This window comes from Ictidomys tridecemlineatus, chromosome 2, assembly GCF_052094955.1.
Source record: "Ictidomys tridecemlineatus isolate mIctTri1 chromosome 2, mIctTri1.hap1, whole genome shotgun sequence".
NCBI classification, from domain to species: Eukaryota; Metazoa; Chordata; class Mammalia; order Rodentia; family Sciuridae; genus Ictidomys; species Ictidomys tridecemlineatus.
The window spans coordinates 47,823,880-47,847,467 of NC_135478.1; the positions used below are offsets into that span (position 1 = coordinate 47,823,880).

Consider the following 23,588-nt stretch of genomic DNA (forward strand, 5'->3'; position numbering starts at 1 on the left):
ATCATTGTTTTTATGCACTTTCTCTAGTAGGATAGGAGGACCATGGAGATTAGATTAGATTAGATTAAAAACTCAATTATAGGTTGAGTTTTCTTGGAAGGCATTTGCACTATGAGTTTCTGGTTGTCATAGCTTTTACCCAGATCACATCATAGATTATAGTTCAGAGTCTGTGTGAGAGGTCTGAGAGCCAGTAAAACTTCATAACAGCAGGTGAACACTGAATCCCCATTGTCAAACCTGCCTTCTGGTTTCTCCTTATACTTTCTCTGTGTCCCATGGTATCAGATGTCAAATAAAAGGGTTACATTAGGGGAAAAAAACCCCACTTTTTTGCAGGGGGGTGTCCTGAGGATTGAACCCAGGGAAGTTTTACCATTGAGCTACATCCCCAGCCCCTTTTATTTTTTATTTTGAGACAGAGTGTCACTGAGTTGCTTAGAGCCTTGCTAAGTTGCTGAGGCCAGCCTCAAACTTGTGATCCTCCTGCCTCAACCTTCTGAGCGCTGCTGGTATAATAGGAATGTGACAAGGCTCAAGACAATAACGTGTGTGTGTGTGTGTGTGTGTGTGTGTGTGTGTGTATGTGTATCTGTGGTACTGAGGACTGAACCAAGAGCACTCTACCACTGAGCTACATCCCCAGCCCTTTTCATTTTTTATTTTGAGACAGAGTGTCACTAAGTCGCTAGTCTCAGATCTTAACCTCCTGGGTGGCTCTAAGCAACTTAGACACGTCTGACATAATGAGTAATTTTTACAATTCAACAGGCTCTAAGCAACTTAGACACCTGACATAATGAGTAACTCTTACAATTCAACAGTAAATAGAGAAACCACTCAGTTAAAAAATGGGCAAGGCCTGATGGCCCAATTACTCTAATTCCAACTACTCTGGAAATTGGCTGAGGCAGGAGGATCGAAAATTCAAGGTCAGCTTAGGCAACTTGGTGAGATCTTATTTCACAATAAAATTAAATGGGCTGGGGATATAGCTCAGTGGTAGAGTACTAGCCTAGTATGTTTGAGACTCTGGGTTCAATTCCTAATACCACTAAAAAAAAAAAAAAAGACAGAAAAAAAATCCAACAACACAGTAGGTATACCACTTCATTCCCATTAGGGTGACAATTTTTTTAAAAATAATTTTTTAAAAAATAGAAAATAACAAGTAATTGTTGAGCATGTGGAGAAAGTGGAATCCTAGTACATTGCAGGTGGGCATGTGAAATGCTATGGTTGCTATGAAAAAATAATATGTCGGTTCTTCAAAAAGATAAACAGAGCTAGGCCTGGTGGTACATGCCTATAAACTCAATTACGTTGGAAGCTGAGACAGGAGAATCTAGTTCAAGGCCAGCCATAGCAACTTAGTAAGACCCCTATTTCAAAATAAAATTAAAAAGAAAAGGGCTAGGGTTGTAGCTCAGTGATAGAGTGCTTGCCTACCATGCATGAAGCTGTAGGTTTAATCCCCAGTACCACACACAAAAAGTTAAGACAGAAATATCACATGATCCAGCAGTTCTACTCCTAAGTATATATAACTAAGAAAAATAAAAGCAAGCATTTAGGGTTGGAGTTGTGGCTCAGTGATAGAGTGCTTGCCTAGCAAGTGTGTGGCATTCAGGTTTGATTCTCACTACCACATAAAAAATAAATAAAATAAAGGTATTGTGTCCATCTACAGCTAAATTTTTTTTTTTTTTTTAGAGAGAGAGAGAATTATTTTAATATTTTTTAGTTTTCGGCAGACACATCTTTGTTTGTATGTGGTGCCGAGGATCGAACCCGGGCTGCACACATGCCAGGCGAGGGCGCTACCGCTTGAGCCACATCCCCAGCCCTACAGCTAAAAATTAAAAAAAAAATTTTTTAAAGAAAATAAGTGTTTAATAAAAATTTGTTCCCAAATGTTTATAATAATACCATTTGCAATAGCCAATAGGTAGAAAAACCTCACATGTCTATCAACTAATGAATGAATGGATAAACAAAATATGTTATATTTATATGGTGGAATATTATTTAGTTATAAAAGTGAAATACTGATATATAATACAACATAGATGAACCTTAAATATATTAAACTAAGTGAAAGAAGTCAGATACAATAAGGTCACCCATTGTATGCTTCCATTAACATGTGATATCCAGGATAGGAGAGTCTGTAGAGATTAGAGCAGATTAGTGCTACTGGGGAATGGGGGAGTGGGCAGTACCTGCTTAATGGCTACAGAGATTCCTTTGGGGGTGATAAAAGTTTTCTGGAATTAGTGATGATGATTATACAACAGCGTTTATGTATTGAAAGCCTCTAAATTGTGCACTTAATACAGGTAAAATGTTAAATTTTTTTATTATGTGAATCTTTCCTCAGTAAAAAAGTGGAGGATGCCAGGTGCAGTGGTGCAGTCTATAATCTCAGTGGCTCCCGAGGCTGAGGCAGGAGGATTGTGAGTTCAAAGCCAGCAACTTAGGCCCTAAAAAACTCAGCGAGACCCTATCTTTAAATAAGATACAAAAAAGGGACTAGGGGTTTGGCCTGGTAGTTAAGCACCCTGGGTTCAATCCCTGGTACCCCCCCCCCCAAAAAAAAAGGCTCTGGTCAGCTGGAAAGTGAGGAAAGGCAGAGAAGGGCACACTTATCACAGGGAGCTTTAAGATGGGGGAGTATGGCCATAGAAGTGCTTCTTGTCTTTTAAAGACATGGGGGCGAAAGGAAGACTGGTAAATGGTGGTCTCTGCCCTCAGGAATGAAAGCATAGGAGCCCTAATATGCTAAACTACTTGCCATGTGTCCTTTTATAGGAATAGCCTTGGTGTGGCCAGATTGATTGCAGAGCCTGGAGGTCCCAGCCCTTCAGCACTGCCATTCTCAGGAGGGAAAGAGAATAGAAAGGAGCTTGTGAAAAGGGGCCCTTTTGGATACTCCTTTTCAATCTTCACACCAAAGCCTGGCTTCTGCTCCTGGCTAGAAGCCATTCTTTTGTCCTACGTGGGTGGAGGGAGAGGTGGGTCTCTTATTGTCTCACCCTTTTTTCCCACAGCTCTTGCCTTACCCATGCATTGGGTGTAGAGGAGAGTGAGCCAAAAGCTCAATTCTGCTTTGTAATCATAAATGTCATGGATTTCCAGGTTTTATGGAAAATCCACAGTCCCAGAGGAAGGCAAGTTCCTGGCTGTCAGCACATTTTGGCACCTGGATCTTCCAAATACAGACCTTGTGAGAACTTACTTATCTGACATTATGGCATTTGAGGTAGTGTCTGCCTGTCTTAGAAATTTTGTTCTCCTGGTTAAGTGAAGTGTTTGGAACACTGGAGATGCTGCAGTGCAGCTGGACCTGAATGAGTGGTATTGTCTTCCAGAGGATGAGGCTGCTCACTAGAAAGTGCAGTTAATTAAGACAGTTCTATTTTTTGGTTGACCTTTGGGGCCAAAATTATAGTCATATCAGTTATGCCTATGTTAAAGCAGTTTAATTTCAACCCATTGTTTTCTTTTTTCAGCTTTTCTATACTTCCGTTCTGGTGCTCTGCTATGTTATTTATTTCACAAAGTTACTGAGTTCCCCAGAATCAACCAAGCAACACACTCTTCCTGTCTCCAGAATAACAGATTTGTTACCCGATTTTACCAGAAACAGAGTAAGTAATGTATTTTGTCTGATTATTTTAAATCACAGGTGATGGTTATCCTTGAGAGAAAGAAGCTGTAACTAGTTTGTTATAGTTGGAAATATTATTTATTCATTTACTTATTTATTTAGGTTCATACTGGGGCCTTAAGCATGCTAATTAAGTAGGAACTCTGCTGCTGAGCTACATCCCCAGTTCCCCTCCTTGTTGGGGGGAGTGTGGGTTAAACCTGGGGTCTTGAGCATACTAAGCACGTGCTCTACCATTGAGTCACATCCCCAGCACCCCCAGCCCTCTTTTAAATTTTATTTTGAGACAGGGTCTTACTAAGTTGCCTAGGCTGGCCTTGAATTTGCAATCCTCCTGCCTCAGTCTCCCAAGAAACTAGGATTAAAGCACGGACCCATTAGAAAGATAATTTTTTTAAAATTTCATATTTTCTCTTTGTTATTAATAAAGTATCTTTTTTTTTAAAGAGAGAATTTTTTAATATTTATTTTTTAGTTTTCAGCAGACACAACATCTTTGTTTGTATGTGGTGCTGAGGATCGAACCCGGGCTGCATGCATGCCAAGCGAGCACGCTACCGCTTGAGCCACATCCCCAGCCCAGAAAGATAATTTTATAGCTCATAATTATAGAGTACTTGCTATGTGCTAGGCCAGTGTTTCCAGATCTTACTACTAGTGGCATTTTGGTCTGAACTTGTTGTAGGAACTGCTATGTGCACTGTAGAATATATAACAGGATCACTTTACTTGCCTGGAGCTTCTGCCACTTCCTACTAGGTGCTTGTAGCAATAGCCTCCAGTGTAACACCCAGAAACTGCTCTGTCTTTTGGTTTTTCCTTGAATTGAAATGTCATACAAGTTCTCAGAAAGCTAGGTGACACCAATAGTTTCTTTATCTAGATGTGAGCCCAGTCTTTCACATGATCAACCTTCCCATCTACACCACTGAGGTCTGATACTTATGTGTGGAAGTGAAACATGATCTTTTTTTGCTCAACTCCTCTCTTGGTCCATTTGCCTTGTTTTCTGGCTGTGGTGGGGGCAGTGCTACTGTTCATTGCCCAGAGTTGCACATGAAATGGTCCACTGCACTGCCTCTGCTCAAGTGCTCTATAATCTGCTCCGTGCTGGGCATGTTTCCTTTTCCCCATACATGTTTGCTTACTGGATGTAGTGTACTTTGTTGTGGTAAGTCACCCACTGGACTTTTTAGTCCTCTTTTGTGATTACTTGAAAAGTAGCCAAATATGTGGGACTTAAGTTTCAGAATTTATGGAATTCTGTTATACAACTTTTCAGGGAAAACTAGATATTAAGTGTCAAAGTGACATATGTTTTTAGTTATTAGGAAAGCTTTCCATTCTGATTACTGGATCTTAAGTCAACATGACAATTTTGGATACTGCTGTGCCTCTCATCTGCAGGCTTAGATGGTTAGGACTCTGGATCATTTTTCTTGCATGGAGCGTCTGCCCCTGGCCCATAGAGCAGGTCTGAGTACAGAAGAGTTTCTTCTCCGAGTTCTCTCAGCTTTACCAAGCCTTGCCAGCTTTTTATACTGGGCCAGCCCCTGTGTCTCAGCATTATTTAGTAAAGGAGCATGTGAAACTGTTAATATAAGCAAAAAGAGAAGGTAATAAAACAAGTCCGCCAAGTGTTTATTAACTATCATGGTCTTAGAACGCTGTCAAGTAGGGATAATAATAATCCTTCCCATCTAAAGTTATTTTGAGAGCCTGATGAAATGGGGGCATGTAAAGTGCTCAAGGCTGTGTCCTGGCATGAGTGGGTGACACTAAACGATAGTTTTGTCACTACCATTACACTGCTGCTTTGAGAGCAGAGTTGGCTTTGACAGAGGACCCTTGCAAGCAAACACTGATTGATGCCAGTGTTGGGATAAAAAGTCCCACCTCATGGAGCCTGATGTAGGGATCAAATGAGAGAAAACGAGACACTAAAAACCTCCAACAGAAGCAATTAGATCAAGGCACTATTCAAAAACCTTTCATTAGGCTCTAATTCTCCTGAATTAAGCCCAAACTCGACAGCCCAAACCTGTTACATTTCCTGCATCATTGTGTTGGAATTGAGAATTCAAAGATGACTGGGATACTTAGGTGGCTGGACAGGGAGAAGAGAGAGAAAGAAAAGGTAAACAAAGATTATGAAGGGAGGTAAACCTGGCATGCTGAGCTGGGTCAGGCAGTAGTGACCTCAGTGCTATGATTTTCAGATGAGAGAATCAAGGCTTAATAAAGTTATTTATCTTGCCTGGCCTTTGGACTGTGTCAAGAACAGAAGCTTGAGCTCCATTCTCCAAGCTTGAGCCTGAAATGTGAACCTACTATGAGAAGGGTGGGCTAGAGGAAAAGACGTGAAAAAGTTCAGTAAGAGGCTCCGTAATTGGCCAGGTGAGAAGCAATGAGAGCCGGGGGAGGGTGGTTGGAAATGGGAATGGACAGGCTGGGGCAGAGACAACAGCTCTGGGATGACCTGGGCAAGTGGAGCAAGGGGTAAAGGAAACAATGCTGTGTGGGGCTGTAGTGGTGATGGAGGGCAAGGGCAGGAGTGTGGCCTCAGGCTCTCTGGTGACTGTTGTCAGTGCGAGAAGGATGTGGCTAATTGGATCATCCTAAGTCAGAAGAGTTTGGGAAGTGGAAGAGTGACTCAAGCTAAAGGTAGATGAAGTTCTTTTATTTTTAAAAAATATTTTTAGTTGTAGATGGACACAGTACCTTTATTTTATTTATTTATGTGGTGTTGAGGATTGAACCCAGTGCCTCACGTGTGTGAGGCAAACGCTGTACCATTGAGCTACAACCCCAGCCCTTTTGTGGTGTTACTGCCCATCACCTTTCACTTTTTTTTTTTTTTTTTTTAAAGAGAGAGTGAGAGAGGAGAGAGAGAGATAGAGAGAATTTTTAATATTTATTTTTTAGTTCTCGGCGGACACAACATCCTTGTTGGTATGTGGTGCTGAGGATCGAACCCGGGCCGCACGCATGCCAGGCGAGCGCGCTACCGCTTGAGCCACATCCCCAGCCCATCACCTTTCACTTTGCAAGACTCATTTTCCCCCGTCAATCAGGGAAGCTGTGGAATGGCTCAGATTTTAGAGAAATTCACTTCTGTTTAGACCACATCAGCAGAACCAACTCAGCTTTGTGAAATAGATCTTTTTTACCATCCCAAGTGAGAAATTCATTCTGAATAGAATGATAGAAGTCCACAGAATTTGCTACCTCTTTTCTCCCACTTAGCAGACACCCCCAAGTTGAACCCCCATCTCAGATTGGACTTAACTGCCAATGTATCCTTAATGAGCACTTTGTGGAAGCGGCAGTAAGCAGTGTGACTGTTCCTTCTGAACCACAGCCCATTTAAATTGAAGGCATTAGGAGAAAGGAATCAATGAGCATGAACTTTTCAGATTGGATTCCCTGTCATGATTTCACACTCCTAATGAACTTTTTCTTTTAAGAACTCATATTCCCAAAGCCATTCACAACCAACTGGCAAGAGGACTTCACCAGTGCCTCATGGATAAGCTGCAACTTTTTGTTTCTTTTGAAAAGAGCACAGGTACTACTGTACAGACCCCTTAGAGGGCCATCCACCATTGCTTGGGCCAGGAAGTAGTGTGAGGGAAATGGCGGTGCCAAGCCTCCCCCAGAGCTGGGCTGAAACAGCATTTGTAGATGAGTGGTCCATAGCACCCCCTAGTGGTGGTAACTTGTCAGGTGCTCTTTGTTCTTGGGGGAGGAGATGATGATGGCCTGTTTTAAACATCTTGTGGTCCATTTTCCTTCTCACCAGGGAATATTTACTCTGGGGCTTGAGCTTCCTGGCATCTGCTGTAGGTTTGGCCATGCCCTGAAGGCAGCACAATTCCTGAGGATTTAGACCTGTTTTCCCACTGTTTAGAAGGGAAGTTCAGGTGAGGAGAATGGGGGCTGAAAACCACTTGCTTAAGAGATGCTGCAGATTTGCCCTGTCCTAAATGGTAGCCACCAGCCACATGTGGCCATACAGCATTTTGGATCATGGCTAGTCTGAATTGAGATGAACTGTAAGTGCAAGAAATATACTAGATTTCAAAGACTCAGTATGAAAAAAATAATGTGAAATGACACACACATATAAATATATACATATATATTTATTTGATATTTAACATTGATTACATGTTGAAAGAATGATATTTTGGGTTAAATAAAATATGTTAAAATTAATTTCACCTGTTTCTTGTTCATATTCACTGAGACTGCTAGAAAATTGAACATTACATTTCAGCTGGATAGCATTGCTGTACACAGATAAGCTCTGGGTCAAGAACAGGGGTCCATGTGACTGGGCAGGTTCCAGGAATGCTCTTGCACCCACTTCCTCAGCTGAGGCTGACCTCTTGGAGAGATGACATGGGCTTGGCCTTTGTGATTCACCCCCTACCAAAGAGCCCTTTGAAATCCCACCACTTAAAAAGTCATCACTTCAGATAATCAAAAATGTTCAAAATGCAAATATCCTAGGATTAAGAACCTACCATCTTGGGCTGGGGATGTGGCTCAAGCAGTAACATGCTCGCCTGGCATGCGCAGGGCGCTGGGTTCAATCCTCAGCACCACATAAAAACAATAAAGATGTTGTGTCTACTGAAATTTGAAAAATAAATTTAAAAAAAAAGAACCTACCATCTAGACTGAATATCTGGGATTCCAAGATGCTTGTGTGATAGAGGAGGGGCCCCAGGGGAACTGGGGGAGATTTACTAGCCATCCCTCTCTTCCATTTTATGGTTAGCTCTCTGGCTTTAAAGCCACGTGTCTCATACATTGACCTTTGCTTTGAGTATTTGCTTCCTTCTTACCCTCTTTGTCCTTAGAAGGTGGAGAGTTTGATGCCTCCAGGAACTTCAAAAGAACAATATCAGAACTTTTGTTTTTTCCTTTCCTCTGTTATACTAATTTCAAGTGGTTTACTTGACCTTAGAAGGCTGAATTTCTTTTGAAATTTACAAGCATATCTCATATGCTTGTGTAAAAGGACCCTAAGTGGCCTATTAGGATGTGGAGCAGAATTTATGCTGTAGACTGGTGTACTTCAGATGTATATATGCATGCGTGTGTTACTTGAACCCAGGGGTACTCTACCACTGAACTATATCCTCAGTTCTTTTTATCTTTTAGTACAGTGTTTCACTAAAGTGCCCAGGCTGGCCTTGAATTTGTGATCACTTTACCTCAGCCTACCAAGTCATTGAGGTTTCAGGCATGTCACCTAAACAGATTATTTTAAAGAAAAGGAACTCACTGTAAGCTGTATGTGTTAGACATGGTCAGTGTCCTGTCTGAGTTTCCAAGGGGATCCTGGTGGTTCTTTAGAGGTCTTTGTGTATAAATGTTGGGTATGCTCTTTATAGACTTTCTCTTTGTATTTGATAATTGGGTTAGTCAACTTTCTGTTACTATAACAATTACTTGAGATAAGCAACTTATCAAGAGATAAGGTTTATTTTGGCTTATAGTTTTAGAGGTTTCAGGTCCATCATGTATTGGCCCAATTGCTTTGGGCTTATATCAAGGTAGAAGTGTGTGGCAGAATAAAACAGCTTACCTCATGGCCAGGAAGCTAGAGAAAGAGGAAGAGTCTAGAACCCCACAATTCCATTCATGTGTACACTGTCAATGACTTACTATGCTTCATCTCTGAGAGGTTCTATCACCACCCAAGAATGCCATGCGGGGGTCCAAGCCTTTAACACATGGCCTTTGGGGTACATTCAAGATCCAGACTATAGCAGTAACATAAAGTCTTTTCTAGTATTTGTGGATGCCTTCTGTATGCTTAATGTTAAATAAGAATTCAGTGGAGACTATTCCAAGTTGGAGTTTAGGGACCAGATTGAATTTGCCTCTCATATAGCATTATATTCTAAGCCTTGAAATACCCAGGATTTTAACATTGTTTTGTTTTTGTTTTCTAGGATTTTGTAAATTGGAAAGAGGCTAAATTAACCTGGAGTTTTTTCAAACAGTCTTTCTTGAAACAAATTTTGACAGAAGGTAAGTAAAAGGTTACTCTGAGCAGTCAGGATATCATGGTAGAAATAGAGGGATTTCACAGAACTGTTGATTACCTGGATCAAAACTACCTGTCTGGAGCCCCCTTGGCAGAGGACCCTCAGAATTTTTTTAATGAGAGGGAAAACAACATTTATTTAGTTTTATGCTTTACTTAAGTTGCCTAATTTAAATCTCTCTACAGCCTCATTAAAGACATTTCCCCCTTTATTATGGATAAGGAAACTGAGCATCAGTGAGGTTGTAGAATTTTTTTCAGGGTCCTACAGTCCATGAGGAACAGTTTAATTGGAATCCAAGTCTGAGTTAGTCAGCTTTCCATTACTGTGAAAAAATACCTAAGCTAATCAACTTAAAAGGAGAAAGGGTTTATTTTGGTTCACAGTTTAAGAGATTTCATTCCATGGCCACTTGTCCCTGGTGCTTTGGGCCTGTGGTAACATAGTACATCATGGCAGGAGCCTGTGGTGGAGGAGGCTTGTTCATCTCATCACAGCAGGGAAGCAAAGAGAGAGACAATAGTGGTCTGAGGTTCCAGTATCTTCTTCAACAGTGTGCCGTCACAACCTGACTTCTTCCCACTAAGCCCCACTCCCTAAAGGTCCCACTACCTCTCAGTCATGGGCTGAGGACCAAGCAGAGCCAAACTATCAAAATCTAACTATAAAACCCGGTGGTATATCATTTTAATAGAGTTGTTATGAAAGTGTTATCAATTATAGAAAACTTTGGAGATAGAGGAAACTACCCATGAATTCACAATTCCAATTTTTTAATATATTTTTTCTTTCTTTTTTTTTCAATATTTTTAAGAACAAGGTTTTCATCGTTTTATTTTCTTACTTAAGATTGACCCATGTGATAGTTTGGTCAGATATCTGACTTCTGACAGAACTCCTAATGCAGAGGCCCTGACAATGAGCTGAAAGCATAATATATGGTTGATTTTTACTCAGCTTAAATTCAGAGAATGAAATTTGAGGTAGCTATAAGCAGCTGGAAAGTGGAGGGGTTTTTTCTACATGCAGATTTGATGTCAATAGATCTGCATATCTGTTACTGAATATATTTTTTTATCTTTTCAAAATTATCCTTTTTTTTTTTTGGTACCAGGGATTGAACCCAGGAGCACTTAATCATTGAGCCACATCCCCAACCTGTTCTTTTTATTATTATTATTATTTGAAGACAAGGTCTTGTGCTAAGTTGCTGAGGGTCTTGCTAAGTTACTGAGGCTGGCTTTGAACTTGTGATCCTTCTGCCTCAGCCTCCCCAACCACTGGGATTGCAGACATGCACCACCATACGCAGTTCAAAATGATCTTTTAGATATAAAAGTAATATAATCCTATTACAAAAATTCTAAAAAAACAGAAAATATAATCCTAGTATTCTAAAACAACTACCCTCACTATTATCTTGTTATTTTCTTCTCCCCCTATTTGTGTTTTGTTAATTATGACTCCAAAGGGAAGTAATTTACTTCCCCCCCGGGCCTCTTTTCCTATCTATGAGCTGAGAGAGGACCAAGAGGGGCTTAAGGGCCCTCTGAGCCTTGAGAGTGCATGCTTCTAGTCTGAGCTTATGACTGCTGGTACAAAAGTTAAACTATTCGGGGGATTTCTGGGTCAGAAACCTTGAGAGAGCTGGCTCCTAGAAAGCAGGGAGTCTCCTTGCTGGGCCTGGCACACCACAGATGTTCAGCAAGTATTTGTTGATAGAGTAAGAAGAGTGACAACAGAAGAAAACTGTAGCAAAATTGTGTGTTGTGGTAGTTCACATTGTGATTAGAACAGAAAAATCAACGGAGAAAGTTTTGGTGAGGATGTTGTTTTGTATTTTTTTCTTCCCAAAGTTTTAAAAGCAGTTTTAATGAGTTTGAGGGAGTTGGATCCAGTCTACATGATGTTCTTCAATACATTGCACAGATTACAGTTGCTAGACATGTGTTTGCAACATTTAATTAAGCCATTCACTAAAGCCTCCTGAGCTTGTCCTGAGCAAATCCAGGTACTTGCCCCACAGTTGGGCCATACTAATATGGCTTCCTTTCTCCATTAGGAACTTCTCAGGGCCTCCATCTCCATGGCTAGAAAATAAGGAAGTAGGCTAAATGACAACTTAAGTTTCTTTTATCTTTAAAAACTACAGTTCTGAGTCATGTTCAGTGGTGCACACCTGTATCCCAACAACTCTGGAGGCTGAGATAGGAAGATCATAAGTTTGAGGCCAGCCTCAGTAACTTAGGGAAACCCTGTCTCAAATAAAAAATAAAAAGCACTGGGAATATAGGTCAGTGGTAAAGCTCCCCTGGGTTCAATCTCCAATATAAAAATAATAATAACAATAATAATAATAATTATGGCTCTAAAAAATGTTAAAATAACTTTGTAGTAGCAAAAATGTATGTGCTCCTCCCTTCTGCCCCCACATTTCCTGCAGCACTGTATGCAAGGTGCTGAGACTAGAGATGAAGAGTAACAAACAGACCGTGACCTCAAGGAACTCATGCTCTCACCAGTTGCACACATCATGTGGTTAACCATTTCAAGACTGTGGGACTATACTTGGAAATGTTAACTCAATCAATTAGAAGTCTCTGGAGTGCCTCTCATTTCCTGGATCTCTGCTAGGAACTCAGAGACACAGATAACTGAGAGGGGTCTTCTGCCCTCAGGAAGCTGGTAGAATATGAGGAGAGGCCTATGCTGCCAGAAGGTAGGGAAAAGCCAGTCTGGGTTGTAAAAATACCCTAGCTAGGCCCAGCCTGACTCTGAGCAGCAACTGGAGGCTAACCCCAGATAGGTAGGTGACAACGGAGGATGACAGTGTGATAGGGATGAGACTGGTGAAGAGAGGCCACAAAGATAGTGTGTAAAAGCCCTCATACATAGAATAAAGAAGCCCAGACTTTTTGCAAACACTAATGAGCCATTTGAAGCCATGTGAAAGCAGGGTACAGTTGTCCCTTGGTATCCTGAGAGATCGGTTCCAAGGTCTCTCCCTGCCAACAATGGATAAATCTAAAATCTGAGAATGTTCAAGTCTCTTATGTAAAATGGTGTAGTATTTGCATATAATCTACATATATCCTTCATCTACTTTAAATAATCTCTAGAATACTAATAATACCTAATGTAATATAAATGCTATGTAAATCATTGTTAAACTGTATTGTTTAGGGATTGATGATAAGAAAAGAAGATTTGTACATGTTCAGATGCAGTTTTTTTTTCCCCCCTGAAATGTTAACAGTTAGGGTAGATCAGAGATACAGACCTGGGAGGACCTTCGGAGGTCTTTGCTACATATACTTGTAAGGAGACAACATCAGAGAGAGGAGAGTCTTGACAGAAGATGGAAATTTAACCTCTTAATTAATGCTTTCTTTTATGAGCATTTTCTAGGAGGTGAAAACTTGCCCTTTTAGGCTCTGGGCACTGTTTAGTGCTGTCTTTTTAAGAGTTAGTGCTTTTCACTTATGGATAAGAAAATTCATAGAATGGGACAGAGTTGCTCCAGGGTGGTGTCTTTATCTTGAAGGCATTGGGCTGCCTTAGATTTGAGGATGAACTGAGCTTCCAGAACCTCTAGGCCCTGGGGAGTGGGGGCGGGTCTCTCTACCTGAGAGGAAGTGGAATGAGCATGTGCCACTGTCATGGACATTTCCCTTCACAGATAATTTACACTCTGGTTATTTCACCCACTTAAGACTTGGGACATACTGGGAATGTAACTTAGTGGTAGAGTGCTTGCCTAGCTTGTACAATGCCTAGGGTTCTATTCTCAGCACTGCAAAAAACAAACTTGTGACAGTCGTTTAATAATTTCTTTTTCTTTTCTTTTTTTTTTTTTTTGAGAGAGAGAGAGAGAATTTTTTAATATTTATTTTCCATTTCTCGGCGGACACAACATCGTTGTTTGTATGTGGTGCTGAGGATTGAACCCGGGCCGCACGCATGCCAGGCGAGTGCGCTACCGCTTGAGCCACATCCCCAGCCCGTTCAATAATTTCTCCATATTTTATTTTTAACTTATTAGATTGGTTTTATTGGTTGGTTTTTAATTTAGCTGGCTTGGAGATTTGCTGTTAATAAAGCCCTCAGCATTGTCCAAATTATGAGATTACTTGAAATCAGCCTTAGGACAAGGAACAAGTCTGTAACCAATTATCTGATTTTTCTTCTTTGAGGGTATTCGTCCACCTGAAAAGTTGATAAATGATAAGAGTAAAGGAAATTAATTTATGCATTGAAAATGCTAATTATTTTGCTTTTCCATTTATAGGCGAGAGATATGTGATGACATTTTTGAATGTATTAAATTTTGGTGATCAAGGTAAGATGAAATTCTATAGTGTTTTAATTAAAGGTGAATACTATTAATAGATACTTCCTAATATCTTTCTTTGTGGTTTGACATATTTAGTGAGCAATGAATCTGAACACTATTATAAATTAATAAATGAATTTTTTAAAAAATATTTATTTTTTAGTTGTAGTTGGACACAATACCTTTATTTTATTTACTTATTTTTATGTAGTGCTGAGGATTGAACCCAGGACCTCACACATACTAGGCAAGCACTCTACCACTGAGCCACAACCCCAGCCCCTAGAAATGAATTCTTAAGATTATAAATTGTACATCTTTGTATAAACATATACAGTGTACTGACTATGCCCTCTTGTGTAACTTGAGTGGCAAGTTATTGTTGAGACCCTTTTGCCTTCTGCTTCCTGGTGAGCTCTGGTGCTCATTTTGGGGGTTGGAAGTGTGCTAGGAGAGAAGAAACAGGGAATTCACTATCACAGTAATAAAGATCTGTCCTGGGTTTATGTGGCTAAATAGGTCTTTCTCAGTTTTTTTTTCTTTTCCATATTTTTTTATACCAAAGAAATGAAAAAACAATTTAAAAAGCAACTTTACTTTTATTAAAAAGTGCTAGATAGAAGATCTTGTCGATTGTGTGAATGTCAGCATCTTGATCGATATTGTATTATAGTTTTGCAAGATGTTACCATTTTGGGAAACTGGGTAATGGGTACATGGGCTCTCTGGATTATTTCTTTAACTACATGTAAAGCTCAAATTATCTCAAGATTTTTAAAAAGTTTAATTAAACATATTTACCATTTTAATAATGTTGTGAAAGTTAAAATAGAAAAACAAATATGATTGTCATTTCTTTCTTTTTGTTTTATAGGTGTATATGATATAGTGAATAATCTTGGGTCCCTTGTGGCCAGGTTAATTTTTCAGCCAATAGAGGAGAGTTTTTATATATTCTTTGCTAAGGTACTGGAGAGGGAAAAGGATGCCACACTTCAGCGGCAGGTAATCCTGGTTCTCATGCCTATCATCTCTCAAGTGAACTTCTATCTAATTGCTAGACAGACAGAAATGTGGAATGGTCTATTTCCCTTTTGTTTGATATGAAATGTTCTTCTAGTTTTCATTTTTCTATCACATTCTGGCAGATGGCAGCACCTAAGCTCATTTCTGTTTCCTGACCTTTACCCTCTCCTCCTGGCTGTCCCCTTTTGTCTTACCCCTTTGTCCCTTTGTATGCCCTTACTTTTGACCCAGCCCTCCCAGCTTTTTTTTTTTTTTTTGCTACTGGGGATTTAACCCAGGGGCACTTAATCACTGAGCCACATCTCCACCCCTTTTTATTTTTTATTTTGAAACAAGGTCTCTCTAAGTTGCTGATGCTGGTTCAAACTTGCAGTCCTCCTGTCTACCATTCCTGGCTTCAGAGCTCTTTATAATTGTCCCCAGTGCAGCACAGAACACCCACCCATGGCTTAGTTTTAGGTATAAGAATAAGATAGTCTCTCCTATTCTCAGATTCTCAAGAACCAGAGGGCCAGGTGCAGTGGCACACACCTGTAATTTCAGCAACTTTGGAGGCTGAGGCAGGAGGATCACAAGCAACTTGAGGCCCTAAGCAACTTGGCAAGATCCTTCCTCAAAATAAAAAATAAATAAATAAAAGGGCTGGGGGGTGTGGTTCCATGGTTAAGCACACCTGAGTTCAATCCTTAGTACCAAAAAAAAAAAAAAAAGAACCACCAGAGGATGCCAAGGTTGGAGCTGGGCTAACCTACAGCATAGGGAAGAAAATATGTGGTCACAAGGCTTCTCTCACCACACCAATTATGTAAGTTTTTTTAAAGACTGTGTCTGTCCAGGGCTACATTCTGACCCTAAAAATCTATGTACTCTGGTTGGTCAATATGAAGAAATTTTAATCCAGGAGCATTTGGTTATAGAAACTGCTTTTTCTAAAACCATTGAAAATGTCTGACGTATCTTAGAATTCAAAGAAAACGAAATCCATCTCTTACATATGTAAGAAGGCATTTTACAAAGTATAGTTTATGCACACAGTATCTCAAGATGAGCTACTTTAGTTCTCAGTCTGGTTTAAGAATATGAACCCAAGTGTACATTGATAATAAATCAACATCTTAAGATATTTGTCAGGAGAAACATGAGCCGGCTGGCATAGATGAAAACTTACTCCATTTTAGAATAAAATATCAGGGCTGGGGCTGTAGCTCAGTGGCAGAGTGTTTGCCTAGCACGTGTGAGGCCATTTTACATAAGGGACTTGAGCATCCTCAGATTTTAGATTTATCCATTGTTGGCAAGTGACTTTAGCACCATATAAAAATAAATAAAGACATTCTGTCCATCTACAACTACAAAAAAAAAATCTTTTTAATCAGGGTACAGTGAGTGGTTCATAAGCAATATTTAAAATGATTCATTCTAAATGAGTTGAAAACTAAACCTCCCCTCTTGCCACCTAAAAGATACACACTATCCCCACTTTTTTTTTTTCCTGATTGAAAAGAAATGTGCTACAGAAAAGCAATGAGGTCTTATCTTAATTCATTTGGAAAAATGATCTGTAAAACAGTACAGGGGGAAGGTGAGATGTGAGGGTGTTCTTCAGTTCATGATTTATCCAGCTTCCTTCCCTTTCCCCCTAACCCAGGAGGACTTTGCTGTGGCTGCTATGGTTTTGGAGTCCTTGCTCAAGCTGGCCCTGCTGGCTGGCCTGACCATCACTGTTTTTGGCTTTGCCTATTCTCAACTGGCTCTGGATATCTATGGAGGGGCCATGCTTAGCTCAGGATCAGGTATGTGCTAGAGTTTGGTCTAGTTTGTTTTAATTTCCAAACAGAAATAGAAGAGTCTCCTGAAGTTTAAAAATTTGTGCACACGCAGTCAACATCTGTGTTCCTGGAGAGTTGTGGGAAAGCTGGGCTTGTGGGACTGTTCTCTCACTGGAGTTGAGATGTGCATGCTCAGGGTGATCAGTTCCCCAGCCTCACCTGGAGAAGTTATGAATCTTCCTTACAGTTGGCTTTTCCTCTCAGGCCTAAAATGTGTTTTGCCAAGCACTTGCCTGTGTTCCCTCTGGGGCAAGGGAGGAGGGCAGAGAGCAGGCTCTAATGAATCTCCACTTGGCATTAAACACATCTGAAGATAGTAAATGCCACATAAATCCCAGGCCTGATGCATAAAAGCCTCGGAAGGACAACCCAGAGCAATTTGCAGAGAATAAAATTGATCTCAGCAAATAAAATGGTATATTTAATCCACTGACTCTCGGTGTTTGAAGGAGAAAACTATTGAATATGTCTGATGAAATACCTGGTGCCCAGGCTGCTGAGACTCTCATAGCACTTTCTGGTCCTTGGGAACTTCACCAGTTTCAAAATGTATTGAGCTATAGGCTAGCAATAGTCCATTTGTAGAATTTCATTTTTGATTTAGCAAAGATGTTTTTAATTACCCAGGTCACTAGCAAGAACCTAGAAGATTTTTTTCTGTTGCCCCATCTCAGTATAATTAAGGGCTTTGTCCAGTGCCTTTTTACAAGTTCTTTCACTATTGTAGTTGCCACTATACTGGCGCTCAAACTTTTGGTATTGGGAAAAAATGGCCAAGTTTCTACACTAGAGCAAAGGTCATGAAGTTTGTAGGAACACCTGCTATGAAGCCAATGAAGTGGTTTGCAGCTCCCTGGGGCTTGTGTTGTGAGAAGTACATTTCCATCAGGCAACTGCAGGGAGGCCTCATTAGGAAGCCATTAGTAAGTTTATGTGCAGAGATTGGGGATCAACTGTTTAACAGCAGCTCTGCCCCTTTAGAAAGCAATCACTAAGGAACAGCCTTTTCTGTAACAGTCACAGGATGTTGCCAAGAAAGGCTGTCCCATCATTGTTATGTTCATCTGGTAGAGAAATTAATCACAGAAGAGATACACACAAACTACTATCATTGTGTTGTCCTTTTATTTAAGTGAGGTGCAGGTATGGTTTTGAGCGTCAGTAATAGAGTTAGCAATTAAAAAGATCAGAGTTCTGAATCATTAATAATTTTATACTCAAAAAGTTGTTCTTCAGTCTCATCTTCAGAGAGAGCAGTCCTGAGAATAATTCCTGTTTCTCAGTGTCTTAAAAGCATTGTGGTTTGGTATGTCACTGCAGGGTCTTCAGGACCACTGGCCTCTCTTGCCTAGGCCAGGGTCCCAGTATAACTGCCCCAGCACCGTCTTTTAGCATTTATCTCTGAGTCTTTGGTTCCTCACACTTTTTTTGGGGGGAGGGCGGGTACCAGGGATTGAACTTGGGCGCTTAACCACTGAGCCACATCCCAAGCCCTATTTTATATTTTATTTAGAGACAGGGTCTCATTGAGTTGCTTAGTGCCTCGCTTTTGCTGAGATTGGCTTTGAACTCGTGATCCTTCTGCCTCAGCCCCAGTGCTTCTAGGATTGCAGGCGTGTGCCACCGTGCCTGGTAGTGCCTCTCACTTTGATCAAACTTCCACTCTCTGTAAAGCCCATTTGGCTTCTAGGTAGGGCAGTACTTTTCACAATGTGCCTGCTGACTGTCCCTATCCGTGCTACCCCTCTTCTCCCTACCTACTCCTGTCTCATCAGACTGTATCTCCTTAGGCCTTTACTATACCAGAAAATATAACACTTTGCTCTCTCCATTCTAACTCATATTCCCCACAACCCTCTTTTTTGTTTTTCAATACTAGGGATTGAACCCAGGTGCATTCTACCACTGAACTACATCCCCAGCCCTTTTTATTTCTTATTTTGAAACAGTGTCTCTCTAAATTGCCCAGGCTGGCCTTGAATTTGCAATTCTCCTGCCTTAACCTTCCAAGTAGCTGGGATTATAGGCCTGCACCACCATGCCCAGTTTCTTGACTTTTTAATTTTTTTTTTCTTTTTGTGGCTTTATATTACTTTCCTGGGGCTTCATGACAAAGTACTACAGACTGAGCGGCTTTATTAAATTATTTTGCTATGCTAGGGTTTGAACTTGTGTATGTTAGGCATGTGTTCTACCACTGAGCTACACTCTCAGTCCCTCTAGTGACTTTATTTTGTTTGTTTGTTTGGTACTAGGGATTGAACCACTGAGCCACATGTACAGCCCTTTTTTATATTTTCTTTTGATAAAGGGTCTTGCTGAGTTGTTCAGGGCATCACTAAGTTGCTGAGGCTGGCTTAGAACTTGCCATCCTCCTGCCTCAGTCTCTTAGGCCACTGGGATTACAGGCATGTGCCACCACACCTGGCCCTTTAGTGACTTTAAATCGCAGAAATTACTGTATCATGGTCCTTTCTGAGGGCTAGAAGTCCAAAATCAAGGTGCCAGCAGGGTTTTGCTCTCTGATAGCACTAGGGGAAGGTCTTTTCTTGTCTCTTCTAGTTTCTGGTGTTTGTCCACAGTCCTGGGTATTCCTTGGCTTGTCCTTGTATCACTTAAGTCATGTGGCCATGATCTACCTATTTGTCTTCATATTTTCTTCCCTTTGTGTGTGTGTGTGTGTGTGTGTGTGTGTATGTCTTTTGTCCACATTTCCCCTTTTTGTAAGGATACCAGTCATTGGCTTAGATCTCTTTTTAACTATATTAGCTCCATAAAGACTTGTTTCTAAATAAGATCATATTCTGAGATGCTAGGAGTTAGAACTTCAGTGTGTCTTAGGGTACGTAGTTCAACCCATACATCTCATTTAATTCACAGTTTAAGATTCCATCTTTGAAGTCCCCAAATTGTCTCAAAGCTTTCTCTCTTTAGTCACTGCTTCATGCCAGAGTTTGTATTCCTCATGCCTGTAGGCAGCTCACTGTCTATCCTCAGATGGGCCGATGTAAGCTGTTAGCATTCAGTTACCTGGTGAGAGTGACCCTGTTTCTTTCTGCTTTGGCCAGAGAGAGGAGGACAGGGAGAAGCTTATTAATTAGTGATAGAATTGCATTACTTTGTTTGAGAAGGAAATATCATTATTGGCTCTGGTTCTCACTGTGGATTGTGAATGTTCTATCTCAGTAGATCTTTTTCTAGGACCTGCTCAACTGAGATTCCCTTAATATTCAGGGCTACTTGTGTCTTGAGCATTCAAACTAGCAGGCCTCCTTATGCTGATTTTAAAATGAGCAGATTAGCTTGCTTTTAGTTGTTAGATCTATATATGTATTCAGATCTGTATATTTATTCATAACTATTCTTTTGTTTTTAACTGATTACTTTAGTAGTACCATGGAATGCTGGGAGTCCTCCAATATGTGCGCATTCTGTCCACTGTTACCAGTAGGTCCCATGGCCCAGTTCTGGTGTTTTCTTAGCATTCACCCAAACTGTGGTAGTATGTAGTCCTATTTGGATCTAGAATCTTGGTGGGTTGTTTCCTTGTAGGTCCGGTTTTGCTGCGTACCTATTGTCTCTACGTCCTCCTGCTTGCCATCAATGGAGTAACTGAGTGTTTCACGTTTGCTGCCATGAGTAAAGAGGAAGTTGACAGGTGGGTAACCTAGAAGGTACACCCTTAATCATGACCTTTGGCCAAAATGAACTAAGTTGCTAATCTTTTTTCTTTTCATTCTGAACATGTGTTTATTGATGGCTTTCTCAGAGATAATACTAGACCACAAGTATGCTGCATCCCCAGGATCTCTACAGCCTGGCATGATTTAGCTAGTACTCCCTATAATAGGGTCAGGGGACGGCAAGTTCTGTGTGCTTCCCTTTGTGGATGGAGAAATGTCATCCCTAAAGTGTCATGATTGTCTAGGTGTACAGAGTCAGGCATACAATAAGGTAGACTTCCATCTCTCCATCCTATTACCCAGCCCCCACTTAGTGGTCCTCAGCTCTTGTTATCTATTGACTCTAGATCAGCAACCCTGCTCTGGAACTTCAGCCAGTGGGTCTTAACATTGGTTGTGTGTCAAAATCCTCTGTGGAGCTTATTAGAAATGCATATTTCTATCTGCTATATTTGCACTACTCCTTTTCCCATCATACCTGTAGGAACAGCAGGCCCTTGAGAATGAGTGTGCATGTGTGCATGTATATATATATCAATTATTCTGAGGTGAACTCTTGGTTAAGTGCCTTTGGCCCACACCCAGAATTATTCACCTCTTCTGTCCTAAATACAAAAACCTAGCAAGGCAGTATCTTAATGCACCACTATAGGACAAGGTTAAGGAACAGCATAAAAAACAAGAGAGGAAAATAGAGAAGAGAATAGAAAAGGTTGGTGTAGATGGCGGGGTGAGTGGCTGTTGTTATTCAATCACCCCTTAAGGCTTGGATCTCTTGTGTGTTTTCATGCTGCCTCTGTAACCTTGAGTGCTATTGAGAACTCTCTGAGGCCTGGTCATAGAGGCAGGATGGGGAAGGGAGCTCAGAATCAGGAAACCTTTCCTCCTATTAGACTGGCTTCTGTCTATTCTCATCTTGGGATGCTTCAAATAGAAGCTATGGTGACTTTATTTGCTACTAGTGATCGAGAACTTGTCTAGACCAATGTCCCAGCCTAGACCAATGAGATTCTCCTAGGAAATTCTGCTACTTTCCCAGACCAGTTGAGTTAGAATTTGGGGAGGCTTGAACCAGGGAATCAAGTCATTACACAGTTCCAGGTGATTCTGATTCTAAGTGTGTGATAACTACCGGCCCAGGCCAGCTTTCACAGTAAACATACATTGAGCTCTGTGACCCAGTAGATACCTTGGTACTGAAGCCAAAATCCACAAAGCAGGAAGTATTCCAGTTATGCACAAGATACAGTGATGCTTTTTATTTCTTCTACTTCATTTTTCAAAAATATCATCTTATAACCTTCTGAATTGATTTCTCAGCCTATTAATAGGTCACAATCCATAGTTTTATTTATTTATTTATTCATTTTGTAATACTGGGAATTGAACTCAGGCTCTTATGCATGCTAGGCAAGCACTCTGCTACTAAGCTACATCCCAAGACCTACCATAGTTTTAAAATAGTGGTCTAGACATGGTTTTCACCTCAAATAATTAGGTTTGTAGCTATAGAATTGCTTTGAGTCACTCTTCCCCCACCCCATGGATGAAAAAGTCTAAGTTTACTTTGAAAGTACCATTTTTTTATTTAAAATGCTTCTCACAATTGAATCATTTAAAAATATAATTTGACACATACTAACTATGGCTTTGTGACATCATAGAAAGAGCTTGGACTAGCAGTCTAGCACTTGAAGGGAATTTTATTGTAATAACTTTAGCATTAGTGTGTGTGGGGGTCAACACTGAATCCATTTAAAATGTAAAAAAGAAAAAAAATTGCTGCTCAGCACAGTGGCTCTCACCTGTAATCCAAGTGACTCAGGAGGCTGAGGCAGGAGGATCATAATTTCCAGGTCAGCATTGGCAACCAAGTAAAACCCTTTCTCATAACAAAAAAATAAAGGTCTGAGATTGTAGCTCAATGGAGAGTGCCCCTGGGTTCAATTTCTAATACCACAAATAAATAAAAAACCTTGCAACAAAACCAAGAGGAAATACAGTGGATGGTTGCTTTCTTTTCTTTTATGTTGCACTGAACCAAAGGAAACAACTCTTTAAGTTAGCTATAATGGAATGTTGACAATATTTCAACATCTGGAAAATTGTTTTCATGGTATTAGGAAGCAGAAAAATCAGAGGCCAGAGCACCTTCTAATGCAGTTCTTATCTGATATAACTTCGATCCCCTTAGAGTAAAATATGACTTTAAGCATGGTCTTCGGACAGCACTCTTAGTTCTGTCTGGGTCCCTGTCCCCAGCCCTCTGTCCTGGTCTGAGCGTATGGAGCACCCAAGTTCATCATAGACCCTGTTTTTGTTTTTTTGGTTTTTTTTCATCCTTGTGAATTTAACCAAATAAAACTGTAGCTCGGATTTTTATGTAGAATTAATAGCTTAAATTAAATGTTAAAATCGATTATGATGACTTTACATTGAACATTTTAGATTCAGAATTTTAAAAAGGCATTGATGCAGACGTGGATTTTTATCTAGTCAACTTCAGGTTAACCATGTTTTTCTAAATAAAAATAGAGTGGTTAGTTCTGAAATGTTAAGGCTTCCTTTGAATTGCAAGTTGCTTTTTATTTAATAGCCTAATATATAGGATCTGATTGATGGATTTTTTCATTATACTGTACTGAAGAATTTTTGTTCTCTTTTGTGTAAGATGTCTCATTTTCTTTCTTGCATTCAACAAAAACTTTTGCGCATTTACTCTCTAACAAGCATTTTTTTAAGTTTTGGGAATACAGCAGTGAAAAAAACAGCTAACATCCCTGCTCTCCAGAGCTAATGAGAGGCAAACTAGTTAAGAAAGTAGAAAATGTACTGTACTAAAAAATAAAATAGGATTATGTAGTGAGTGTAGTGAGTGGTGGGGGGCCATTAGATTGGCTAAGTTGAGGTCTGAATGACCAAAAGATGGTCAGAGACAGGACAGTGCTTTCTAGGCAGAGGAAGGCCCAAGATTGACAGCTC

The 23,588-nt window shown here is 40.3% G+C and overlaps 1 protein-coding gene across 3 annotated transcripts in view; it reads left to right on the top strand.

Moving 5' to 3' along the window:
• The window catches only part of Rft1 (RFT1 glycolipid translocator homolog), a 48,939-nt gene that overhangs the window by 13,338 nt on the left and 12,013 nt on the right, over positions 1–23,588 (top strand). For all 3 annotated transcript variants that reach the window (XM_013362051.4, XM_040289718.2, XM_005317201.5), the window contains exons 6-11: positions 3,513–3,650; positions 9,640–9,718; positions 14,024–14,074; positions 14,943–15,073; positions 16,743–16,887; positions 20,476–20,581. In XM_013362051.4, coding sequence (XP_013217505.1) covers positions 3,513–3,650; positions 9,640–9,718; positions 14,024–14,074; positions 14,943–15,073; positions 16,743–16,887; positions 20,476–20,581 — 650 coding nt within the window. The remainder of the gene's footprint in view (positions 1–3,512; positions 3,651–9,639; positions 9,719–14,023; positions 14,075–14,942; positions 15,074–16,742; positions 16,888–20,475; positions 20,582–23,588) is intronic.